At 44.4% G+C, this 19,338-nt stretch overlaps 2 protein-coding genes across 3 annotated transcripts in view; both read right to left on the bottom strand.

Moving 5' to 3' along the window:
* NADK2 (NAD kinase 2, mitochondrial) overlaps positions 1-12,728 on the bottom strand; it is a 33,809-nt gene extending 21,081 nt beyond the window's left edge. Inside the window, exons 1-4 of one of the 2 annotated variants that reach the window (XM_087815305.1) lie at positions 12,132-12,728; positions 6,631-6,719; positions 5,329-5,417; positions 4,355-4,436 (exon numbers count right to left, since the gene is read on the bottom strand). In XM_087815305.1, coding sequence (XP_087671431.1) covers positions 4,355-4,436; positions 5,329-5,417; positions 6,631-6,719; positions 12,132-12,728 — 857 coding nt within the window. The remainder of the gene's footprint in view (positions 1-4,354; positions 4,437-5,328; positions 5,418-6,630; positions 6,720-12,131) is intronic. The other variant, XM_087815306.1, reaches the window with a different exon arrangement.
* A 5,219-nt stretch (positions 12,729-17,947) lies between these two features.
* RANBP3L (RAN binding protein 3 like) overlaps positions 17,948-19,338 on the bottom strand; it is a 41,677-nt gene continuing 40,286 nt past the window's right edge. Inside the window, exon 17 of the mRNA XM_016222756.2 lies at positions 17,948-18,464. Coding sequence (XP_016078242.2) covers positions 18,421-18,464 — 44 coding nt within the window. The 3' untranslated portion in view covers positions 17,948-18,420. The remainder of the gene's footprint in view (positions 18,465-19,338) is intronic.

Genomic DNA, 19,338 nt, shown 5'->3' with positions numbered 1-19,338 from the left:
CTTGGAGGCTGGCTACCACATGCCCTCTATCACATTCTGATTATTAAGCATTCAAATGTCATAGTTACCAGTCCCAGCAGAATGAATGCAGAAAACAGAAGAGACAAACAAAAATTATATATTTCATTTAGATGAGTCCATGTAAGTGAGCCATCTTAGAAGTAGATCCTCCAGCCCAAGTCAAGCCTTCAGATGCCTGAAGTCCAAGCTGACATCTGACTATAAACTCATGAGAACCCAAGCCAAACCCACCCAGCCAAGCTGCTTCTGAATTCCTGACTCATGGAAACCAGGAGAGATAATCAGTAATTATTATTGTTTTAAGCCTCTAAGTTTTGGGATGATTTGTTATACAGCATTTGATACCTAATACAGAGGAGAAGTAACTTAAGTTGAACAATAACATCTGGGCTTATTTAAGGATTATGAGGGACCACAGTGCTTAAAAAAAGGAAGTCAGGCAACCTGAATTACTGAACAAGCTAGGAGGCTTAATCCACTGCTGCCTGAAGGCAAGAAGAAAAACCAAAGGACTTCTAAAACTTACTATTCTAGGTAAAAATTAGAGAGGCAACACCATCTACTTAAAGTTTCAACATCACCCCAACCTTATGAGTATTAAGTCATCTTTTTAAAAGAAAATATATTTTAATAAACTGTATAAAATATCTAGAATCTCCTACTTTAATGACATAAAAATATTTCATTAAGTTCTAAAATACACACACATCAACAATAAAGGCAATCAAAAAATAATTACTGAGCCAATTATCTCAATTACTTATGCTCAGGGCATATTAACTCAGCTACGTTGGGGTGGAGCCCTGCTCCCTAAGATCATTTAATTAATCATTCATTTCAAATGCATATTGCCTACCGCCTATATATGATACTATAATAGTGACAGAGAAATTAAAACACGAAGTCCTATACTCAGGGAATTTAGTCAAATGGAAGAAAAAAATCAAGCAGAAAATAATATAAAGGGGTAAGTACTCTGTACAGGGACTTGGGGTCAGAGCCCAGGAGGGGTACCAGTCTGGAATGAACAAGAACTACTAAATGAGAAAGTGGTACAGGGCACTCCAGGCTAAAGCACACACAAAGGCAAGGAAAGAACATGGCCTTGTGGAGAACTCTTTACTTCCTCTTTCAAATCCTGCTATCTCAAATATCAACAGAGCTCCTCACCAGCTAAGGCCTTCACATGTGAGCTTCCACTCGTGGTGTTAGCAGATGCTCACACATTACATTTACACTTAAGAACAGCCTTTAGGGTGGAGGGTGGGAGAATTAGATGAAGGTGGTCAAAAGTATAAACTTCCAGTTGTAAGTACTGGGGATGTAATGTTCAGCATGATGATAATAGCTAACACCGCTATACAGTATATTTGAAAATTATCAAGAGAGTAAATCTTAGGAGTTCTTAGCACAAGGGAAAAAAACCTTTCTTTTTTTTCTGTATCTACGGATGATGGATGTTAACTAAACTTATTGTGGTAATCATTTCACAATATATGTAAGTCAAGTCAATATGCTGTATACCAATAAAACTGGGAAAAATATAATTTAAAAAAAAAAGAACCGCCTTTAGGAAGGATTGATTGGAAGCTGTTCCTAAAGGGGCTTCAGTAATATTTTTTTAGTTGCAGCATGTCTACTGCTTGTGGGTAAATGACAGATGAAACTAGAAAAGCAGACAAGCAAAAGCAGATAGTGAAAGATAATATATATTATGCTGAGGAATTTGCAATGTATCCAGGAGATCACGGTTTTGGTTAAAAGATTTTACTTATGGAGTGGACACAATCAAATCTGCACTGTGGAAAGAACATGAAGGCAAAGTATAAAGGATGGGTTGAAAAAGGCGAGACTCGAAGCTATTACAATAACAACAAACTATAAAGGCCTGAGCTATGTTTAGTAGCAGTGAGGATGGCAAGACATGGATTCAAAGGAAGGATCCCTAGAACTTATACCTAGATCCCTAGACTAATTTGATGAGGAAGGTGAGGGATGGGTAATCACAGTTTCAGCACAGGTTATGGCCCCATTCATCAAGTGTGGTGGGGGAGGGGAAAGGAGACAGGCTCATTTGTAGACATGTTACACTGGTAATGGCACTGAATACATCCAAATAGAGGACAGTCTGGCTAAAACAGAATGAAGAAAGGAAAATATAATAGGAGATAAGAACACAGAATAGTCTAGGGCCAGGTAATATAGTATTATGTCACAGTTACGGTGACTAACTGTCCCAGTTTGCCTGGGGCTGACAATTTTCCTGGGACAAGCCCTATGTCCCAGGAAACAAGATGAGTTGGTCATGGTAAAGAATTAGATTTTATTCCAAATTAGATGGAGAACCACCATAAGATTCTGAGCAGAGGAGTCACATAATAGTATCAAACTTTCATAAAATGATCACTCTGGCTGCAGTGGGGAGGAAAGACTATAAATAAAGAGAAAGAAAGGAAGCAGAATCAATGTTGGATATAAAGATTTTGGAGTCACCAGGATCAAAGTTAAAGTCATAGATATTAATCAGTTATTATAAATACAATATAAAGAGTGAAGGAGAAAACAAGACAGCCCTGAGGATAATATGAAGAAACACCAGTATGTAAGCAGTGGCCAAAAATTAAGATTCATCAAGAGACAGTGACAAAGACGTAACCATACAGGTAGGAAGAAAGGGGCATCACAAATGCCAAAGAAGTACAGATGCAACAAGGGAGCAGTTAGCACCAAAAATTTCCCAGAAATCAAGTAAAACAAGAACTAAAGTGTAACCAGGATATCAGTAACTGGGATATCCTGGTCGTAAGGCATAGGCAATGTCAATGAACTGGTTGGGGGCAAATCCAGAGAAGACTGCAAAGGTTTAGAAAATAACTGTGAAATAAAGAAGTGGAGACACCCAGCTCCGGGGTAGAGGAAAGGAAAGGGAAATAACCAAGAGAGTGTCACAGGGGATAAAGGATTTACTAAATTTTCGAAAAAGATGGGAATCTTAAATTTTTAACCTAAAGGGGTACAAAGGGAGAGAGGAAAAAGGGGAACAAACGACAGGACAAGAATTTTTTTTAAGCATGAGAAAAACTGAAGAAGTTCTAATCCAGTGGCTGTTTCATTTGTGAGATAAGAAAAAGGTGTGTTGAGGAAGAAGGATGGGGAATGCAGGGGCCACACAGAAGCTGAAGGGCCGCTCTTTAAGGAGCTGCCACAGGGAATGCAGAAGAGAGATGACTTGGGCCAAATGGAAGTTTACTGAACAACTTTGAAAGTATAGTTCTAAGTGCTAGAAACTACAAATGGAAAGTAAATTTGGGCCACAAACTGGGCAACCAAACCCAAGTGTCTACGGTTTTTTCCCAAAAAAATTTCTTGGCAGTGCTGATATAGTAATAGAAAGGATGACAAACTAATCTAGGATTAAGCAGTAAGATAACATACAACATATTTAAGAAATGTGTTAAGAAAGTGAGTGAGGGAGAATTAAGTGAAGAAAATAAAGAGGACCACGTTGGTAAAAGTCAGCAGGCAGACTTAGGGCTGAGGAAGTAAGACCGCTGGTAAGGTAGGAGGCTGTGGTCAGAGAGGAATTCAGATTTAAGAGCTGGGAAAATTCTAGATGATCATTAAGCCCAGGGACGGCCATTACTATGGGCAGCTTAATGTCAGTGAAGCTGAGGAAAGAAGGAAAAAATGATCACGGGATTTGGCCTATTCAGTAAGTCACCGAAGTCACCAGAAAATCCATGGAGGCATAACCAGGGGGCCAATGAGAGCCACTACAAGGATGGGAGATGGAACATTACAAACTCATCACTCTTCTGCGATACCAAAGGTTACTAACACTTGCCTGGGTCAAGGGTCAGGTCTATTCTGTCAGATACTACTCCCAAACTATCTGGAAAATCAGATGTGAGAACTTTTCTGTCCCATATCAAAATTTTCTACTGTCAATGCCAGTTAAATATATATTTCTCATGCCTAAGCTAAAAACAAGAGCTATATCCTTAAAAACAACTACATAGAAGAGAATTCTATCAGAGGTAGAGATCAATTCAATATGCCTAAATTCCATCACTGAAATGTTTATGGAACATGGTCCTAACATTCCTGACAGCCAGGAGCAATGATGCTTCCCCTGAAACATCATGCGCCGTAGTCAACTCCTTGTAGCAACAGAGCCCAGCAATAGGCCTTCGGTACAGACAATTAAGAAGAGCTTCCAAATGTTAAGATTTATCATAAACAGATACTATGCAAAGCAAAGCGTAAATGTTTTTATGTATTACACTAAAAAAACAAAGAGCCAAACAAACAAAAATAAAAACATGCGCCTTACCGTTCTGGATCAGTATTTACTCCAATAACTGGTTTAAGTCTGTCCAACACTTTACTTGCTGCCAGAAGCATTGTGCCATCACCTAAAAGACAGGTGACATAACCAGACTTGTTATAAAGCTGGTTTTTAATGTCATTTAAACACCAGTACTTTTGCTCTAACAATTACACCCCCACCCCATCCTGCTGACTGCCACAGTCTACTCCACCTCCTCTCTACCCACTATACCTTTGCCTTATCTCTCCTGCTCTAACCCAGGATTTCTCAATAGTGGCAAGACTGACATTTTAGTCCAGATAATTCTTTGTCATGGGGGCTGTCCTGTGCATTATAGGACGGTTAGCAGTATCCCTGGCTTCTACCCATTAGATGCTAGCAGCATCCCCCAGCTGGGAACCACTGCTCTAATCCTATCACCTCTACTAGCTAATCCTCTTTCCTTCTTTCATAACATCAGTCCAATTCATAAATTATTTTAATGAGAATATGTCCAATAAAGTGTCCAATTTCAGAATTTTCTCTCCAACAAATGCTGTCAATTTAAAGCTTCAGAAAGAATGTTCACTAACTTAACAATAAAGCTCAGAAAAAAACATAAGTATATGTATATTGGTGCCAGAGAGGGATGAAATTTACCTAATTAAGCTCTTAAACAACTTCAATTTTTTTTCAAGACTGGCATAACTAAACCAAAATACAATTACAATCAATCCTTTGAATCACACTTGAAGTTAAATACATACCTTGAATACACACACAGAAATATATACATAGAACCTCACAGGAACATCATTCACTAAAAATGTGAAATGTTATGTAAAGCAGATCTTTTTAAACCTGACTCTAAAAATCCAAAATTGTCTTACGGTAGGACTCTGAAGGCTTCATTATGGCTAGACCACATGATATCTGGAAATAGGAGTATTAGCAAGCACTTCCTCATCCCCACATCTTTACCTCAGTAAAACTATTACCTCCTGCAGCTATGACAGCATCTGCCCATCGAACAGTTTCTTCATCGTATTCTCTCCTCTTTACTAGGCGAACCTCAATTCCCTCGTTCCTAAGGTAAAAAAGTAAAGGTTATAAAAAGTTCCACTAGCAACATAAAGGAGCATGTTTTCTGAGAGGAAGATTATTATAAATGGAGATGTAAAATAAACAATTTTGCTTTATAAGCAAACAAATTTATGTTTAACTTTGTAAGGTTAGCTTCATTTTCTTTTAATTGCAACAGCCAATTAACTGTTAAGTTGGAAAGCACATGACTAAGCTGAAAGTAAATGACTATCTCAAATTTCTTTAAAACATCTTTCATAGCTCCTGAAAAATGGCAATATTAAAATTTCATTTTCTCTACTTCTGATGTTAAAATTCATTAATACAAAAAAGGCCCAGAAGGCTAACACCTTGAGAGACAATTTTTTAAATAATAAAACTGAATAGCCATTATTTTAAATCCAATAAATATTCCTTGAGTTCCAGACCCTGAAACAGTGACTAAATACTTTAGATAAAGAAGTAAAGTTTATATAAAAGTTTCACTAACAACATAAAGAAGCATGTTTTCTGAGAGGCTGATACTTTAGTATTTAGTCAGAGAACTTTGCATGTTCTCACACTGATTCTCTTGTATACACATAAACGTGTTCACTGACTACATTTGGCCCCAAATAAACTGGTTTCTATAATGATAATTTTTAGACATTCGAAGAATATTATAATGAACACCCAAAAAATCCAGTATTCTGTTTAAGAAATAAAATATTACACATACAGTTGAAGCTTGCTGTGTACAAAATTAACCCTTTGTAGAAAAGGCACTTCTTAGGCAGACCAAAATAACCAAAAATCTGTGAAACTTTCAGAATACAATAAAAATTTCCTTAGAAACACTATAATATCAGGTCCATTAACCACAATATAATTTTCTGAAAGTGGTTTTATAATGGTAATCTTTATTTAAAAATCTACTGATTAGCCCAGCCAGCATGGCTCAGTGGTTGAGCAATGACCTATGAACCAGGAGGTCACAGTTCAATTCCCGGGCATGTGCCCAGGTTGAAGGCTCAATCCCCTGGTAGGGGGGGCTTGCAGGGGGCCGCCGATCAATGACTCTCTCATCACTGATGTTTCTACCTCTCTCCCTCTCCCTTCCTCCCTCTGAAATCAATTAAAACATTTTTTTTTTTTTAAATCTGATTAGCTGCTAGTTAGGGGGAAATTGGAATTCCTGAATGTAAAAGCCCACCCAAAACCCAACCCCACATACTTACCGTAAACTATCTAGAATGTGCTCTACATTTCTGGTGTGAATATGATGTCGTTCAAGCAGTCCACTGTAGCTAGAGCCTTTCAGTGCAAGCTACATAAAAACAAAACAAGTTTTGTCTTATTACTGATATAAAGTACATACTACATTTCTTTAAAAAGCCCTACATAAAATAGGATGTTTTTATTTGAAGGCACGTTTTAATGACTACCTGTGAAACTTAAGTTTGAACTAGAAAGTCTGATTTCAGAAAATCACAATTTGGTTTCAATACCAAATACATCATTAAGTTTCCTGACTCATGTAGTCATAATCTGCATGTTTTACAGCTTGAGTGTCTTATATTTTAAATGTATTTATAATAACATATTGCATGTGGCTACCTGCAGATCAAAGATAAAATAATATTTTAGAAGACAGGTGACTTTGTTTCACTTGGATTTGCAGCTCTCTTGTGTTTAGATTTCTGAACTCTATTTGGTATTTACCACAATCCAAACAAAAGGCTGGTAAGCTCCCAGAATGGATAAACTTTAGATATAAAGACATGTATCGTTCAAGAACTGTCTTTCCCAGTCAGTTAGTGTGACATTTTAAAATGTCACTATCTTACCATTAAAACTCTCCTTTTAAAGTATGTCTTCTAAATAATCCATAAAGTAAAATGTTAGAAGTTTAGAAATATTCTCAATAAATATCCATTTAATCATCAAGTAGGAAATTTATCCACTAGAATGTTAGAATTAAAAGCATGTTATTTTCTCTCCTTCTCCAAATTCCTTTGTATCTTGCCTCTTTATGATACAATTTTAAATATATTTTGTTTGAAATCATTACTTACTTTTATAAAGTAAAACCAATTTTTAGAATTTTTAAAAATATGTAGTTTACTTTTTTAAAACTGTTCTAAATATAATACAACAAGGAAGATGCATATAAAGAAAACCTTAATTAAATATAATCTTATTACCCCAGGATGATTTGTATTAATTGTATTTGAACACCTACCTTCCCAATCTTTTGTTTATAAGTACCGAGTTAAGAGTTTTAAAATAGTCCTGGCCAGATGGCTCAGTTGGTTGGAGCATTGTCCCCTACACCAAAAGGTTGTGGGTTCGATTCTGGTCAGGGCTCATACATAGGCTGCAGGTTCAATCCCCGTGGGGGCAGGTACAGGAGGCAGCCAATCTATGTTTCTGGCTCACAGAGATGTTTAGCTTTTTCACTCTCTCCCCCTCCCTCCCTTCCTCTCTAAAGTCAATAAAAAGAACAGGTGGGGAATAGCTTAAATAAATTTTACCACTGAGCAAAAAGGGATGAGACAAAGAATAAGAATTTTTCACTGTGTTGATTTGTATGTATAGATTATTTCTGGAAGCAAACATAAAAAATAATCAGAAATGAAATTCAACAGGTAGACAGGAGCCAGTTCATGAAGGCACTTGTTGGGCACACTAAAGATCATGAAGGTTCACCTACAGCAGTGTGTCTCAAAGTGTGATCCAGGGACCGACCACATGCAAACCTGGAAAATGTGTTTTGAAAATGCTGAGTCAGCACCCTTAAAGGTGTGGTTCAGAAAGGCAGAGTCTGGGAGTTCTCCACAAAGTAAATCAGAACCTTTGGGGGTGGAGGGAATTAAGCATTCTGGCATCTTCACTTTAACAAATTCCCTAGGTGACTCTACAGGTTATGGGAGCTTTTGAGGTGCTCTAAGAAGAGTCAAGTGGCCAGATGTTCACTTTAGATAGACGACACTGGTGCCTGTGTCTGAAAGATTTGAGAAGTGAGGTTTCCGTTAGAAGGCTCTGGCAGTATTCCAGATCATGTTCTTTAATTTGATAAATACGCGCATTGCATACGCTATACTCACTGCACACTATGGGGCAAAAGTACTGTGTGCCCAAGAACTACAACCTAAGTTACACCACTGTTTTCAGAAAACAGAGTAAGAGCAACAAAATCCAAGGTGCTACATCTCTCAAACCTGTTAACAAGGCAATAACTAGGAATAGTTTAATCCTATAATAGAAGGGCTACTAATTAAAATGATTCTACCCCACTCTGAAAAGAATTTTTTATTGTTCCTCACCCGAGGATATTTTTCCATTGCTTTTCAGAGAGAATGGAAGGGAGGGGAGAGAAACATCAATGTGAGAGAGACACATCGATTGGTTGCCTCCCACACATGCCCCGACCAGGGCCCAGGGATCAAGCCTGCAACCAAGGTGCGTGCCCTTGGCTGTAATTGAACCCAGACCCTTCAGTACTCGGGGCCAATGTTCTAACCACCGAGCCAAACCGGCAAAGGCTGAAAATAAATTTTTTTAAATACTATAAATGAGAACCTTTAAGGGGTTTGCATGCAGGATTGTAACACTTGCAGTTGGGGGAAAGGAGGGTGGAAACTGCTTATTTCTTATTTGTTATATATAAAAATATTTTCAAATAAAACCTTCTTTTTGGCCAATAAGGCATGTTTACAATGTCAAAAACCTTTCCAATCAGCTTTGATCCATCTAAAGGTCTAATTTGTGATTCTCTTGGACTCTGTTAATAGAAGTTCCACATTTGTCAACAATTACATCTCTTATGATGTAAATTGTAATAATAGTTTAATTAATCCTTGCATATGAGCCAGTAGAGATAAAATCCTTCACTAGAAATCCTCAATTCACAAGAAAAGTCATTGATCAGTTAGAGAAAGGGAAAAGCAAGACTTAAAAATTAAGCAATGTACCTGATATGAAAGAGTAACTGACGAAATTTGAAGGATGTAAACCTATTTTGTACATACTTTATCAACAAAAAGTATTTCCTCTAATTGCTTGTATTTCTACAAAGTTATAAAACCATGAAGCTTCAGGATATAAAATTATACTGGCATTCCACTCTCATCTTCCCTTTGCAGTTTAACAAGTAACCTAAGTAATCTAACGGAGATGTATTTGCAACAAAACCACCACAACCACCAAAAGGGAGAATCTCTGATACAAACTCCAGGTTACCTTGACAACTATAGACAGCAACCATGGTGCCCAAAGACTCAAGTAAGCATTCAGCTACTTTCTTTCATAACCTATTCATATAATTTGTCTACCTTAGTATCTTTTATCCCCAACAAAATAGCAAGCAATATTAATCATCTTTCCATTTCTAATACAGAATCCCATTTTGGAACAACTTTACACAGCCTAGTATTCTTTGGCCTGTTCCTGATCTCTGGTCTGGGATCCACCTAATGGTATTCCATTCAGAATAATGGCCTTACTATAAATGATAAAACTAACCCAATAAAACTTAATTGAAATAAAAACGACAACTATTTCAAAACTGTGTTCTACAGTCCAGAAGTTTTACTTCAAAGTTTTCTTATCCGAACAGCATTACCTAGTGATAGACAAATATTTACCTATTAGAGCTTTCTCTTCAGATACTGAGTGGGGACACTAGGCAGTTTGATATTTAAAGACATACTGATTTGCCTACATTTAAAAAGTTTTGGATAGTGGCAATCTAGTTCAGAGGTCCAAGAAATTAATCTAATTCAAATGCCACCCACTTTCTTGAGGCCTTGAAAAAGTCAACCAGTTTCAAAATGCCAGACTTTCTAGAGCCTTGGAGGCCACCTAGTCCAACCCTAGTATTTCACATCCTGAACTAGGTAAAAGCACTTTGAAAACTGACAGTACAGCACAAAAAGTATTGTTTTCACCAGAGTCCCAGTTAAGTGAAAAAGACTCATGGGAAGGAAGTTAACCACACAGAACCTGGGCCTAATACCCCAATCTCCCAACCCCCCACTCTGGTCATCCCAATCAAATGTGCTATTTTAAATTGCTGTGGGAGGCTTCCATAAAGATGTATGCAGAACATAATTATGGGTATATGGCATTTGACAATTTCTAAAAAGCAGATCTTGAGAAATTAGGAGTACAGCCCAAGGGACCTACCATTGTCCCAAAACAGAAACATCTGCTTCTGATATTATTATTCCCAGCCTCACCCCCAATTTCACACCCTAACACAAACTCAACTACTCCAACCTCCTGCTCAACATGTTTGTTGACTCTTTTAAAGGAGGCAGCTGTTTTCTATCAATTGCCGCATTCAACCACTTGGGGAGAAAAAAACAAACCTGCACCCAGCACTTCATCAGCCGCATGCAGGGCCCCTATTCCATTAACTCATTAAAGAAAGAATAAGTTTAATGCTTGAAGAACAGGTTCAGTACTTAATACTTAAGCAAAGATGACTTACAATTTTATTGGGCTACCTCCACAAATACTACAAAGAAATGTGCTGAAGATTACCGACCAGACGTTTAGAACAGGCTGTCTACTCTCGCACAGAAGCCCACAAAATCAGCTCCTAGGAAATCCATCCCCCAGCCCTCTGCACGTCACAGGCAATCCACTCCCAAGCCCTCTCTGCACGTCATAGGCAATCCATCCCCAAGCCCTCTGCACGTCATAGGCAATCCATCCCCAAGCCCTCTGCACGTCATAGGCAATCCATCCCCAAGCCCTCTACACGTCATAGGCAATCCATTCCCAAGCCCTCTGCACGTCATAGGCAATCCATCCCCAAGCCCTCTGCACGTCACAGGCAATCCATTCCCAAGCCCTCCGCGCACGGCCTCAGCCACGAGAGGCTCCGGGCGGCGACGTCCCAGGTTTATCATGGTCACCGGGAGCATCCTCACTCTCCTGACGCTCAAGCTGCTGGAGGGGGCGCGGGGCCAGAAGTCTCAAAAGGCGAGAGAAGGGGCGCACCATCAGGGTTCCCCCCTTGGATGGACTGACACACCTTGCAAACTAGTAATAAGCGCCTAAACCCAGCGCAGCCCGCTGCGGAGGTTCTGCTACAGGCGGACGGCGGCTCCTCAGCGGCTAACCGCCAGGTCTGCCCGCCCTTTGTCTGACCTTTCTACTTAGTAACATATATTCCAAGTCAAGTTTTCTCCCTCGCTCTCCCCGGCACCACACACGTGCGCTCTCCAAACGCGCCGCCGGAGCCCCGCCTGACGACCACGTCCCGCGGAGAGGGCGCGCCCCGACCCGCCCGAGCGCGCGGGCCTCGGGCGGCCCAGGCGAGGGGGTGTGTCCGCCTCCCTCGCCCTCGCGGCGGCGCCGGGGTCCAGCTCTCCGGGGGCGCCCTGGGGGGCTCTTCGCGGAGCGTCAGTCACGAGCCGACCTGCCTTGGGGCCGTGGTCGCTGCTCCCAGTCGGGGGGTGGGGTGGCGAGGGGACAAGCGAATCCCTAACACCCTCCGATCGCGGCCGCCCCCGGGGCCCCACGCCAGGCTTCCGAAACGCCCCGCCTTGGGGGGCTCGGCGCGGAGAGTGACCCCTCTGCCCCCCCCCCGCTCGCTCGCTCCCACACCGAGAGGCGAGGGGGCCCACGAGCGAAGCCAGGCGGCGTGGGGGCCGCCGGGGGGCAGGCAGAGCATCCGGGGCGCCGCGGGAAGGAGCTCTCGGCGCAGACACGAGGGCGAGGGACCCACCAACTGCTTCAGGTCCTCCTCCGACAGCTCCGCGTAACGGTACCGCTGCTGTTCGAACTCGTACCGGGTGGTTTTGGCGACCACCACCACCCGGGACGGGCGGAAGCCGCCGTCGGGGCGACTGCCACAGCCCGCCAGCTCGCGCGGCGGCCCCTGCGCCAGGTGCCCCAGGTGCCCCAGGTGCCGCCGGCCGCCCCCGTCCCCGCCGAGCCGCGGCCGCGCGCCCGGGCCTCCGGCGCCCGGGCCCCTCAGCGCCGCCGCCCGGCCGCCCGCCACGCGACGACAGCTGCCCAGCAGGAAGCCTCGGTAGCAAGTCATCGTCCGCGCGGCGGAGGGTACAGGCCCGGGCGCCCGCCGCGGCTCCCCGCCGCCAGGTGTGCGCGCCGCCCTCGCCTCTAACTTCGCGCCGGGCGGCCAGAGGTTAAGCGCAGGGCCCTGCGTGAACGGCGCCGCGAGGGGGACGTGCCCGGACGTTGACGGGGGCGGGGAAAGCCGGGCGATTGGAAGCGGGCGGAGCCCCCGCGAGGTACAGGTGGGCGGGGAAGAGCCCGAGGCCTCAGGGTGGTGGGTTTTGTTTGTTTGTGGGAGCGTTTCCATCTGCGCCTGCGCAGAGGACTCTCAGCCACCCGCGGGCCAACTTCTCGCTCCGCCCACTTTCCTGCGGGCGCTCTCCCGCCCAAGCCAACTCTTGTCAGCCAATCAGTCCCCCCGCCAACTCTGTCAGCCAATCGGGGCCCGCTGCGGCCGAGGGGCTGCGGGGATTGGCTGCGGCCAGGGGAAGGGCTGAGATTCTATTCGGCGTAGGAGCTGCCTGAAGAATCCAGCTGGAACTGGTCTGAGGGCGCGCGGGGCTGCGGGCGGGGCTCTGGGGGCCTGCGGGCGGGCGAGGGCTGGGCACCCCTGGCCGCGGTTCTGCCCTCTTTCCTAACTGCGCGTGCGGCTCGGTCGGTTGAGTTTGGGCCCGGGCACCACGAGGTCGCGGGCTGGATTCCTGGTCGGGGCACATGCCCCCGGTTGCGGCCTCGGTCCTTAGTAGGGGGCCTGCAGGAGGCAATGGATCCGATGTTTCTCCCCCTCTCCCTTCGCCTCTCTAAAATCAATTTTTAAGAAATGAAAGACTGGATCACACAAGTCTAGACCATTTCATAATTGCTCGCGAGACTGGATCCTTTGTTCGTTCCTTCAGCCAGCACAGGCTGGACGGCGGGCGCTCACGACGCCGGGCCGGGCTGAGACCTTCCCGGGCCCTGCTGCGTCACCGGAGGCCCCGGGCGGAGGGGAAACGGGGCCCCTTGTTCAGGACCAGAGTGGGCACCGCAAGGGGGCGGTAGGCCAGGCGCCGAGCCCATCTCCGCAAAGGGCCCATCGCTGCCCCTGCCTGCTGGCCTCACACGCGCACACGCACTCACACGCACACACTCGCACGCACACACGCATACACACGCACATTCACACACTCGCGCACGCACTCGCACACGCACTCCCACGTGCACACACACGCACACACACGCGCGCCCGCACACGCGGTCACACACGCGCACAAGCACACACGCACAAGCACACACGCACAAGCACACACGCACAAGCACACACAGCGCAGAGGAAGAAGGGGGTAGGGCAGCCCTGGGGGAAGTTGGAGGACAGTGGGTAGAGCCGTGTAGAAAGGAGGAGATAGGGTTGAAAAAGTGGGACAAGGCCGAGTGGGGCAAGAATTAGTCATCCGGACTTTGTTCTGCCTGCAGGTAGTGTTAGCCTCTGCGGAGTCCTGAGCGCAATGTTGGATGGCTATCGATCTGGCTTTGGAGCGCCGGGCGCACAGGCCAGAGGAGGAGGGAGCCAGGGCGCTGGGGGAGCAGGTACACGGGGCCGGGGCTGGGCTGACGGAGCAGGTACAGGGGGCCTGGGCTGATGGAGCAGGTACACGGGGCCGGGCCTGGGCTGATGGAGCAGGTACACGGGGCCGGGGCTGGGCTGATGGAGCAGGTACAGGGGGCCTGGGCTGATGGAGCAGGTACACGGGGCCGGGGCTGGGCTGACGGAGCAGGTACAGGGGGCCTGGGCTGATGGAGCAGGTACAGGGGGCCTGGGCTGGGCTGACGGAGCAGGTACAGGGGGCCTGGGCTGATGGAGCAGGTACAGGGGGCCTGGGCTGGGCTGATGGAGCAGGTACAGGGGGCCTGGGCTGATGGAGCAGGTACAGGGGGCCTGGGCTGATGGAGCAGGTACAGGGGGCCTGGGCTGATGGAGCAGGTACACGGGGCCGAGCCTGGGCTGATGGAGCAGGTACACGGGGCCGGGGCTGGGCTGATGGAGCAGGTACACGGGGCCGGGCCTGGGCTGATGGAGCAGGTACACGGGGCCGGGGCTGGGCTGATGGAGCAGGTACACGGGGCCTGGGCTGATGGAGCAGGTACACAGGGCCGGGCCTGGGCTGATGGAGCAGGTACACGGGGCCGGGCCTGGGCTGATGGAGCAGGTACAGGGGGCCTGGGCTGATGGAGCAGGTACAGGGGGCCTGGGCTGATGGAGCAGGTACACGGGGCCTGGGCTGATGGAGCAGGTACACGGGGCCTGGGCTGGGCTGATGGAGCAGGTACACGGGGCCTGGGAGTGGGGGGGTGGGGGGGAGCAGGTACACGGGGCCGGGGGGGGGGGCAGAGCAGGTACACGGGGCCGGGGCTGGGGGAGCAGGTACACGGGGCCGGGGCGGGGGGAGCAGCATCGCAAAGGGAGGAAACCGCCCCCGTTGTGCGAGGAGCCTTGAGGCGCGGTGCACACCCCGCGTTTATGCGCCCCGCGTGCTCCGGCGCCCTCTGCTCCTCCGCAGTCCTGGCACCATCGGTAGGAGCACCTGGACTTCGGGCAGGTGACTTCATCCTTCTGGCCCGGATTCCGCATCTGTGAACGAGGCGCTGACCGTCAGCGATCCCGAGGTTCCGTGAAGCCCAGCTTGATGCTGAGTCTGACTTTTCGCCCAGCCGCCACCAGGGACGGTCCTTCGCGGGCTCACTGACGACTCGCCGAGTCCCTGCTGTGTGCCAGGTAGTGAGGGTATCAACCTGGGACGGCCCGTGGAGCCTGGCAGATGCCCGCTTTGAGCGGACGCGGGTCCCCTCTGCCCAGGAGCGCTGCCTGCGGGGGCCGCTAAGCGACTTAGGCGAGAAGGCTGAGCGCGCCTCTCAGGCCCTGCGGGTGTTACGGTGTGAACGTCCTCAAGGTCCTGTCTGGGTCTTGCTGCTCTAACACTTTGTGATTCGTTAGGTATCAGGAAAGAGGAGACGGAGGAAGTCACGGAGGACACAGGTTCAAGCTCGGATGTACAGTGGAGTCGGTGATCCATTTGACTGAAAAATGAATCTAGAAACCAGTTTGGAATCAAAGTCTATGAGTTGGGTCCAGACATGTGAAATGTCAGACCGCTTTTCTTCCCATTCCACAGATACGAACTCAAATTTTGGATCTCCCCCATTTCCAGATAGAAACTTACCCACATTGACACCTTCGCAGTTGGTATATCCCGTTGTCCATTGTTACTTTTGGATCCCATCACTCCTACCTCCTCAAATGTATTACTCCAGCAAGTTATGCCCTTAAATGACCTGATCTTTATGCAGCATTGGACATGGTTATCACTTCCTCTTGAAATTTTTTACTTAGGCTTCCAACGAACCAGTCTCTAATGGTGTTCCTCCCATCTCTCTGTCCCCTTTTTGGGTTCTTCCTAAGCTCACCTTCAGGATACATCCTTCCCTCCCCTTCCTTCCCCTTTCCTTCTCTCTCTCTCCACTCTTCCACATGAGTTCATCCAGTATTGTGTAATGACGAGAGCTTGGACTTTGGACTTAAAAAGACCTTGGTTCAAACCCCAGCTTCACCATTCATTACCTTTGTCAACCTGGGACTAGTTCCTTGACCTTTCTAATCCCACTTCTTCATTTTTAAAATGTGATGGCTGCCTTGTAGAGTTGTAAATATATGTACAAATGCCTAGACATGTACCCATTACAAAGTATACACTTGGCAAATATTAGCCCCTTTCCCCTTACATGACTTTGGCTACTACCAGTATCTTTATCCCAGACTGCCTCCTGAGCTTCAAATCTTGATTTCTGTCTTTCTGTTGAGCCTGATACATACGGCACCTGTCAGCAGAGATCAAATTATATTTCATTGCCTGCTATGGGGCAGGCACCCTACTAGGATAAATAAAAGGTAGTCTCCCCGCTTAAGGAGCCTAAAGTTTACACCCAGAATGCTACAGGAATCTGGAGGAACTGGTCTACACTCAGCCTAAGAGGAGTTAGAGAAAGCTGTCTGGAAATGCCATGAGCCAAGCCTAAAGAATGAATAGGTATTAGCTAGAATCAGCAAGAGTGAGAATAACATTCTGAAAAGGTGTGGAGCACTGAAATAGCTCTGAGTCCCTAGAGGATTTAGAGGGAGACAGTCAACAGTGGGAGGTGAGGCTAGAGACGTAGACAGGGGGAAAGGCATGGAAAGTATTATATCCATGCTTAGAAACTTGGCTTTTATTCCATAAATGCTAAGAAGCCACTAAAAGGAGAAAATGGCATGTTTAGTGTTGCAAATATTACGAACAGGAATTTCTTGGGAGAAATATAAGCAGGGAATAAGGACCGGAAAGATACTGAACCTTATTAAAAATCAGAAAAACACAAATGAAGGTAATAGTGAAACAGCCTTCTAAGTCCACTAGATTGGCAAAAATTAAGACCTTTTGGTAAACCTCTAATTTTTGAAAACTAGTGTATACCAAGTCTTTCTTAGGCTAAACATTTACCAGTTATTTCAATAACTCCTCCAGTGCCATCGTTTTCAAATATCAAAACATTTTCAGATATCATTTTGGAATTATGAATCTTACTCCCTTGTTATAGACTGAATGTTTATGTTCTTGTAAAATGTATACGTTGGAACTTTACCCCGCAATGTGATGGTGCTTGAGATGGGGCTTTGGAAGGTAATTAGGGTTAGATGAGGGTATGAAGGTGGGTGCTGGTCTGATGCGATTGTAGGAAGAGACACCAGCGAGCTTTCCCCCCCCCCTCTGCCATGCTCCCACCAGAAGAGGTCACGTGAGCACACAGTGAGATGGTGCCCCCTACAAGCCAAGAGGAGAGGCCTCAGAAGGAAACCTACCTGGCCAGCCAGCTTCCAGAACTGTGAGAAATAAAGCTCTGTTGTCTAAGCCACCCAGTCTGTGGTATTTTGTTATGGCAGACTGAGCAGACTAAGATGCCTCTAACGGGAATTGTATGGGGGTCACAATCAGAAGTCATTTTTAAAACCAAGGGGTGATCAAAATGGACCAAAAAATGAAATATGGCTATAAGTACTGAGACTCATTTTCTTGGGTAACACGTTCTCTCTGAAACAAAAATCAAAAAAAGGAGCATCAAAACTCTGTTGCATGATTGTTGAAATTACTGTTGAATTTTTCAAGAAAAATTTCATTTGGCTATATATGATATACTTATTTCGAAAAGGTCTCTCTACAGCCATGCCTACTAGAATATTAATGACAATTGAATTACATAAATAAAGCAAAGAACAAGTTAAAGTATTGCAGTTTTGCATACTTACTGTTTTGATACATAGGTAATGTATTTTGTTCATTCCTTCAACAACTGTTGGAGGCTGACCGTGAGTAAACATATACAAGGTGCAGTGGATACAAGTCCAAGAACAAATACTCTCTTTAAAGGAATATATGAATACATAATCTTATAGTATTAGGAAATCCAAAGGCTGAATGAAAATACACATTTCCCAGAAGAAAAACATGTTTTAATGAAATGTTATTTTGCAGTTACAGTGGTTTTCAAAAAAATGACTGGAAATATTGTAAAATATTTGTTTTATGGCCATACGACGTATGACTGAAAAAATAAACATTTTACTTAGATATTTATCAAATCCAGCAATTTATAATTTTAACTATTATATCCATCAATGTGATGAATAGTCCAAATTAGTTACCAAATCCTATTCTAAATTAACTTCTTCAAAAATGACAAATTTTGAACTTTTGAAGTCCATGTATTTCTTAGAGTCTGTTAATTTTCTCCACAATAATCAAAATGTAAAACCTCAGAATTATTAGACTATATAAGAGAAAAACAATTGCAACAAGTTATATTTCATGAACTTTCCTATTAAAATTCTTCAAGGAATGAACCATATCTTCTTATTTAGTCAGGATGGCTTAGAATTTTCAGTAGGTGACCAATCTTTGTATAGATGGTGTCATGTTCATAGTAGGTGGCACTCATGAACAGGCAACTGACTGTCGGTGGGTCCACCTAGAAGGACCTGTGATGAAAATTTAATATATTTTATTATACAATGTTATATTCAGATTAGATATAATACTGAATACAACTGAACAGAAATACTCATGAATATGCTCACTGGTGAGGAAATGAAATATATAAAATGTATATTCTTATAAGTAACATTTGAAAATGGTACTCACTTTAAACATGAGATTTTCAAATAATTAAACCCTTCCTGAAGTCATGGGCAACAAAGTTTTTAAAATTACACTTTTTGTTGCTTTCATAACATTTTAGCATTTGGATGCAACACCTCTTGGAGAAGATACTAAGTGAAAAGGGGAGAGGGGAAGGGGGGATTCATAGGATTGACGTTTACTTTGCATTATTTCCATTGTTTCTCATCTCATCTGAAGATAGTTGCATGTTAAAAAATATAGATTCCATAAACAGGTCCTTTGTTGATGAGACTTTGCCATTTAACCCTGCTTTCAAGTTAGCGTTTGCCCTGGCATCATCCCATGAAACGAAAGGTCATTGGTTCAATTGCTAGTCAGACACATGCCCAGGTTTGGGGTTTGTCCCTGTCTGGGCACCAATCTATGTTTGTCTCTTACATCGATGTCTCTCTCTCTCTCCCTCTCTCTCTCTCTCTCTCTCTCTCAAAATCAATAAAAATAAAAATAAAACATGTCCTCCAGTGAGGATTTTTTTAAAAAGATATTCAAGCTAACATTTTTAGTGGATATCAACTCATTTTCTAACAGACCCCATTTTATTGTTGATAATATAAACTTTATAATAATATAAAAGATAAAAATTTTATACATTTCAAAGAATAACAAGCCATTTGTTTAATAATAACAAGAAAAATCATCTTCACTTAGTTTTCTGATTCACTGAGTCCGGCA

Source organism: Miniopterus natalensis, chromosome 3 (genome assembly GCF_054644295.1).
Source record: "Miniopterus natalensis isolate mMinNat1 chromosome 3, mMinNat1.hap1, whole genome shotgun sequence".
Classification (NCBI taxonomy): domain Eukaryota; kingdom Metazoa; phylum Chordata; class Mammalia; order Chiroptera; family Miniopteridae; genus Miniopterus; species Miniopterus natalensis.
This window is presented reverse-complemented; position numbering and strand designations above follow the sequence as displayed.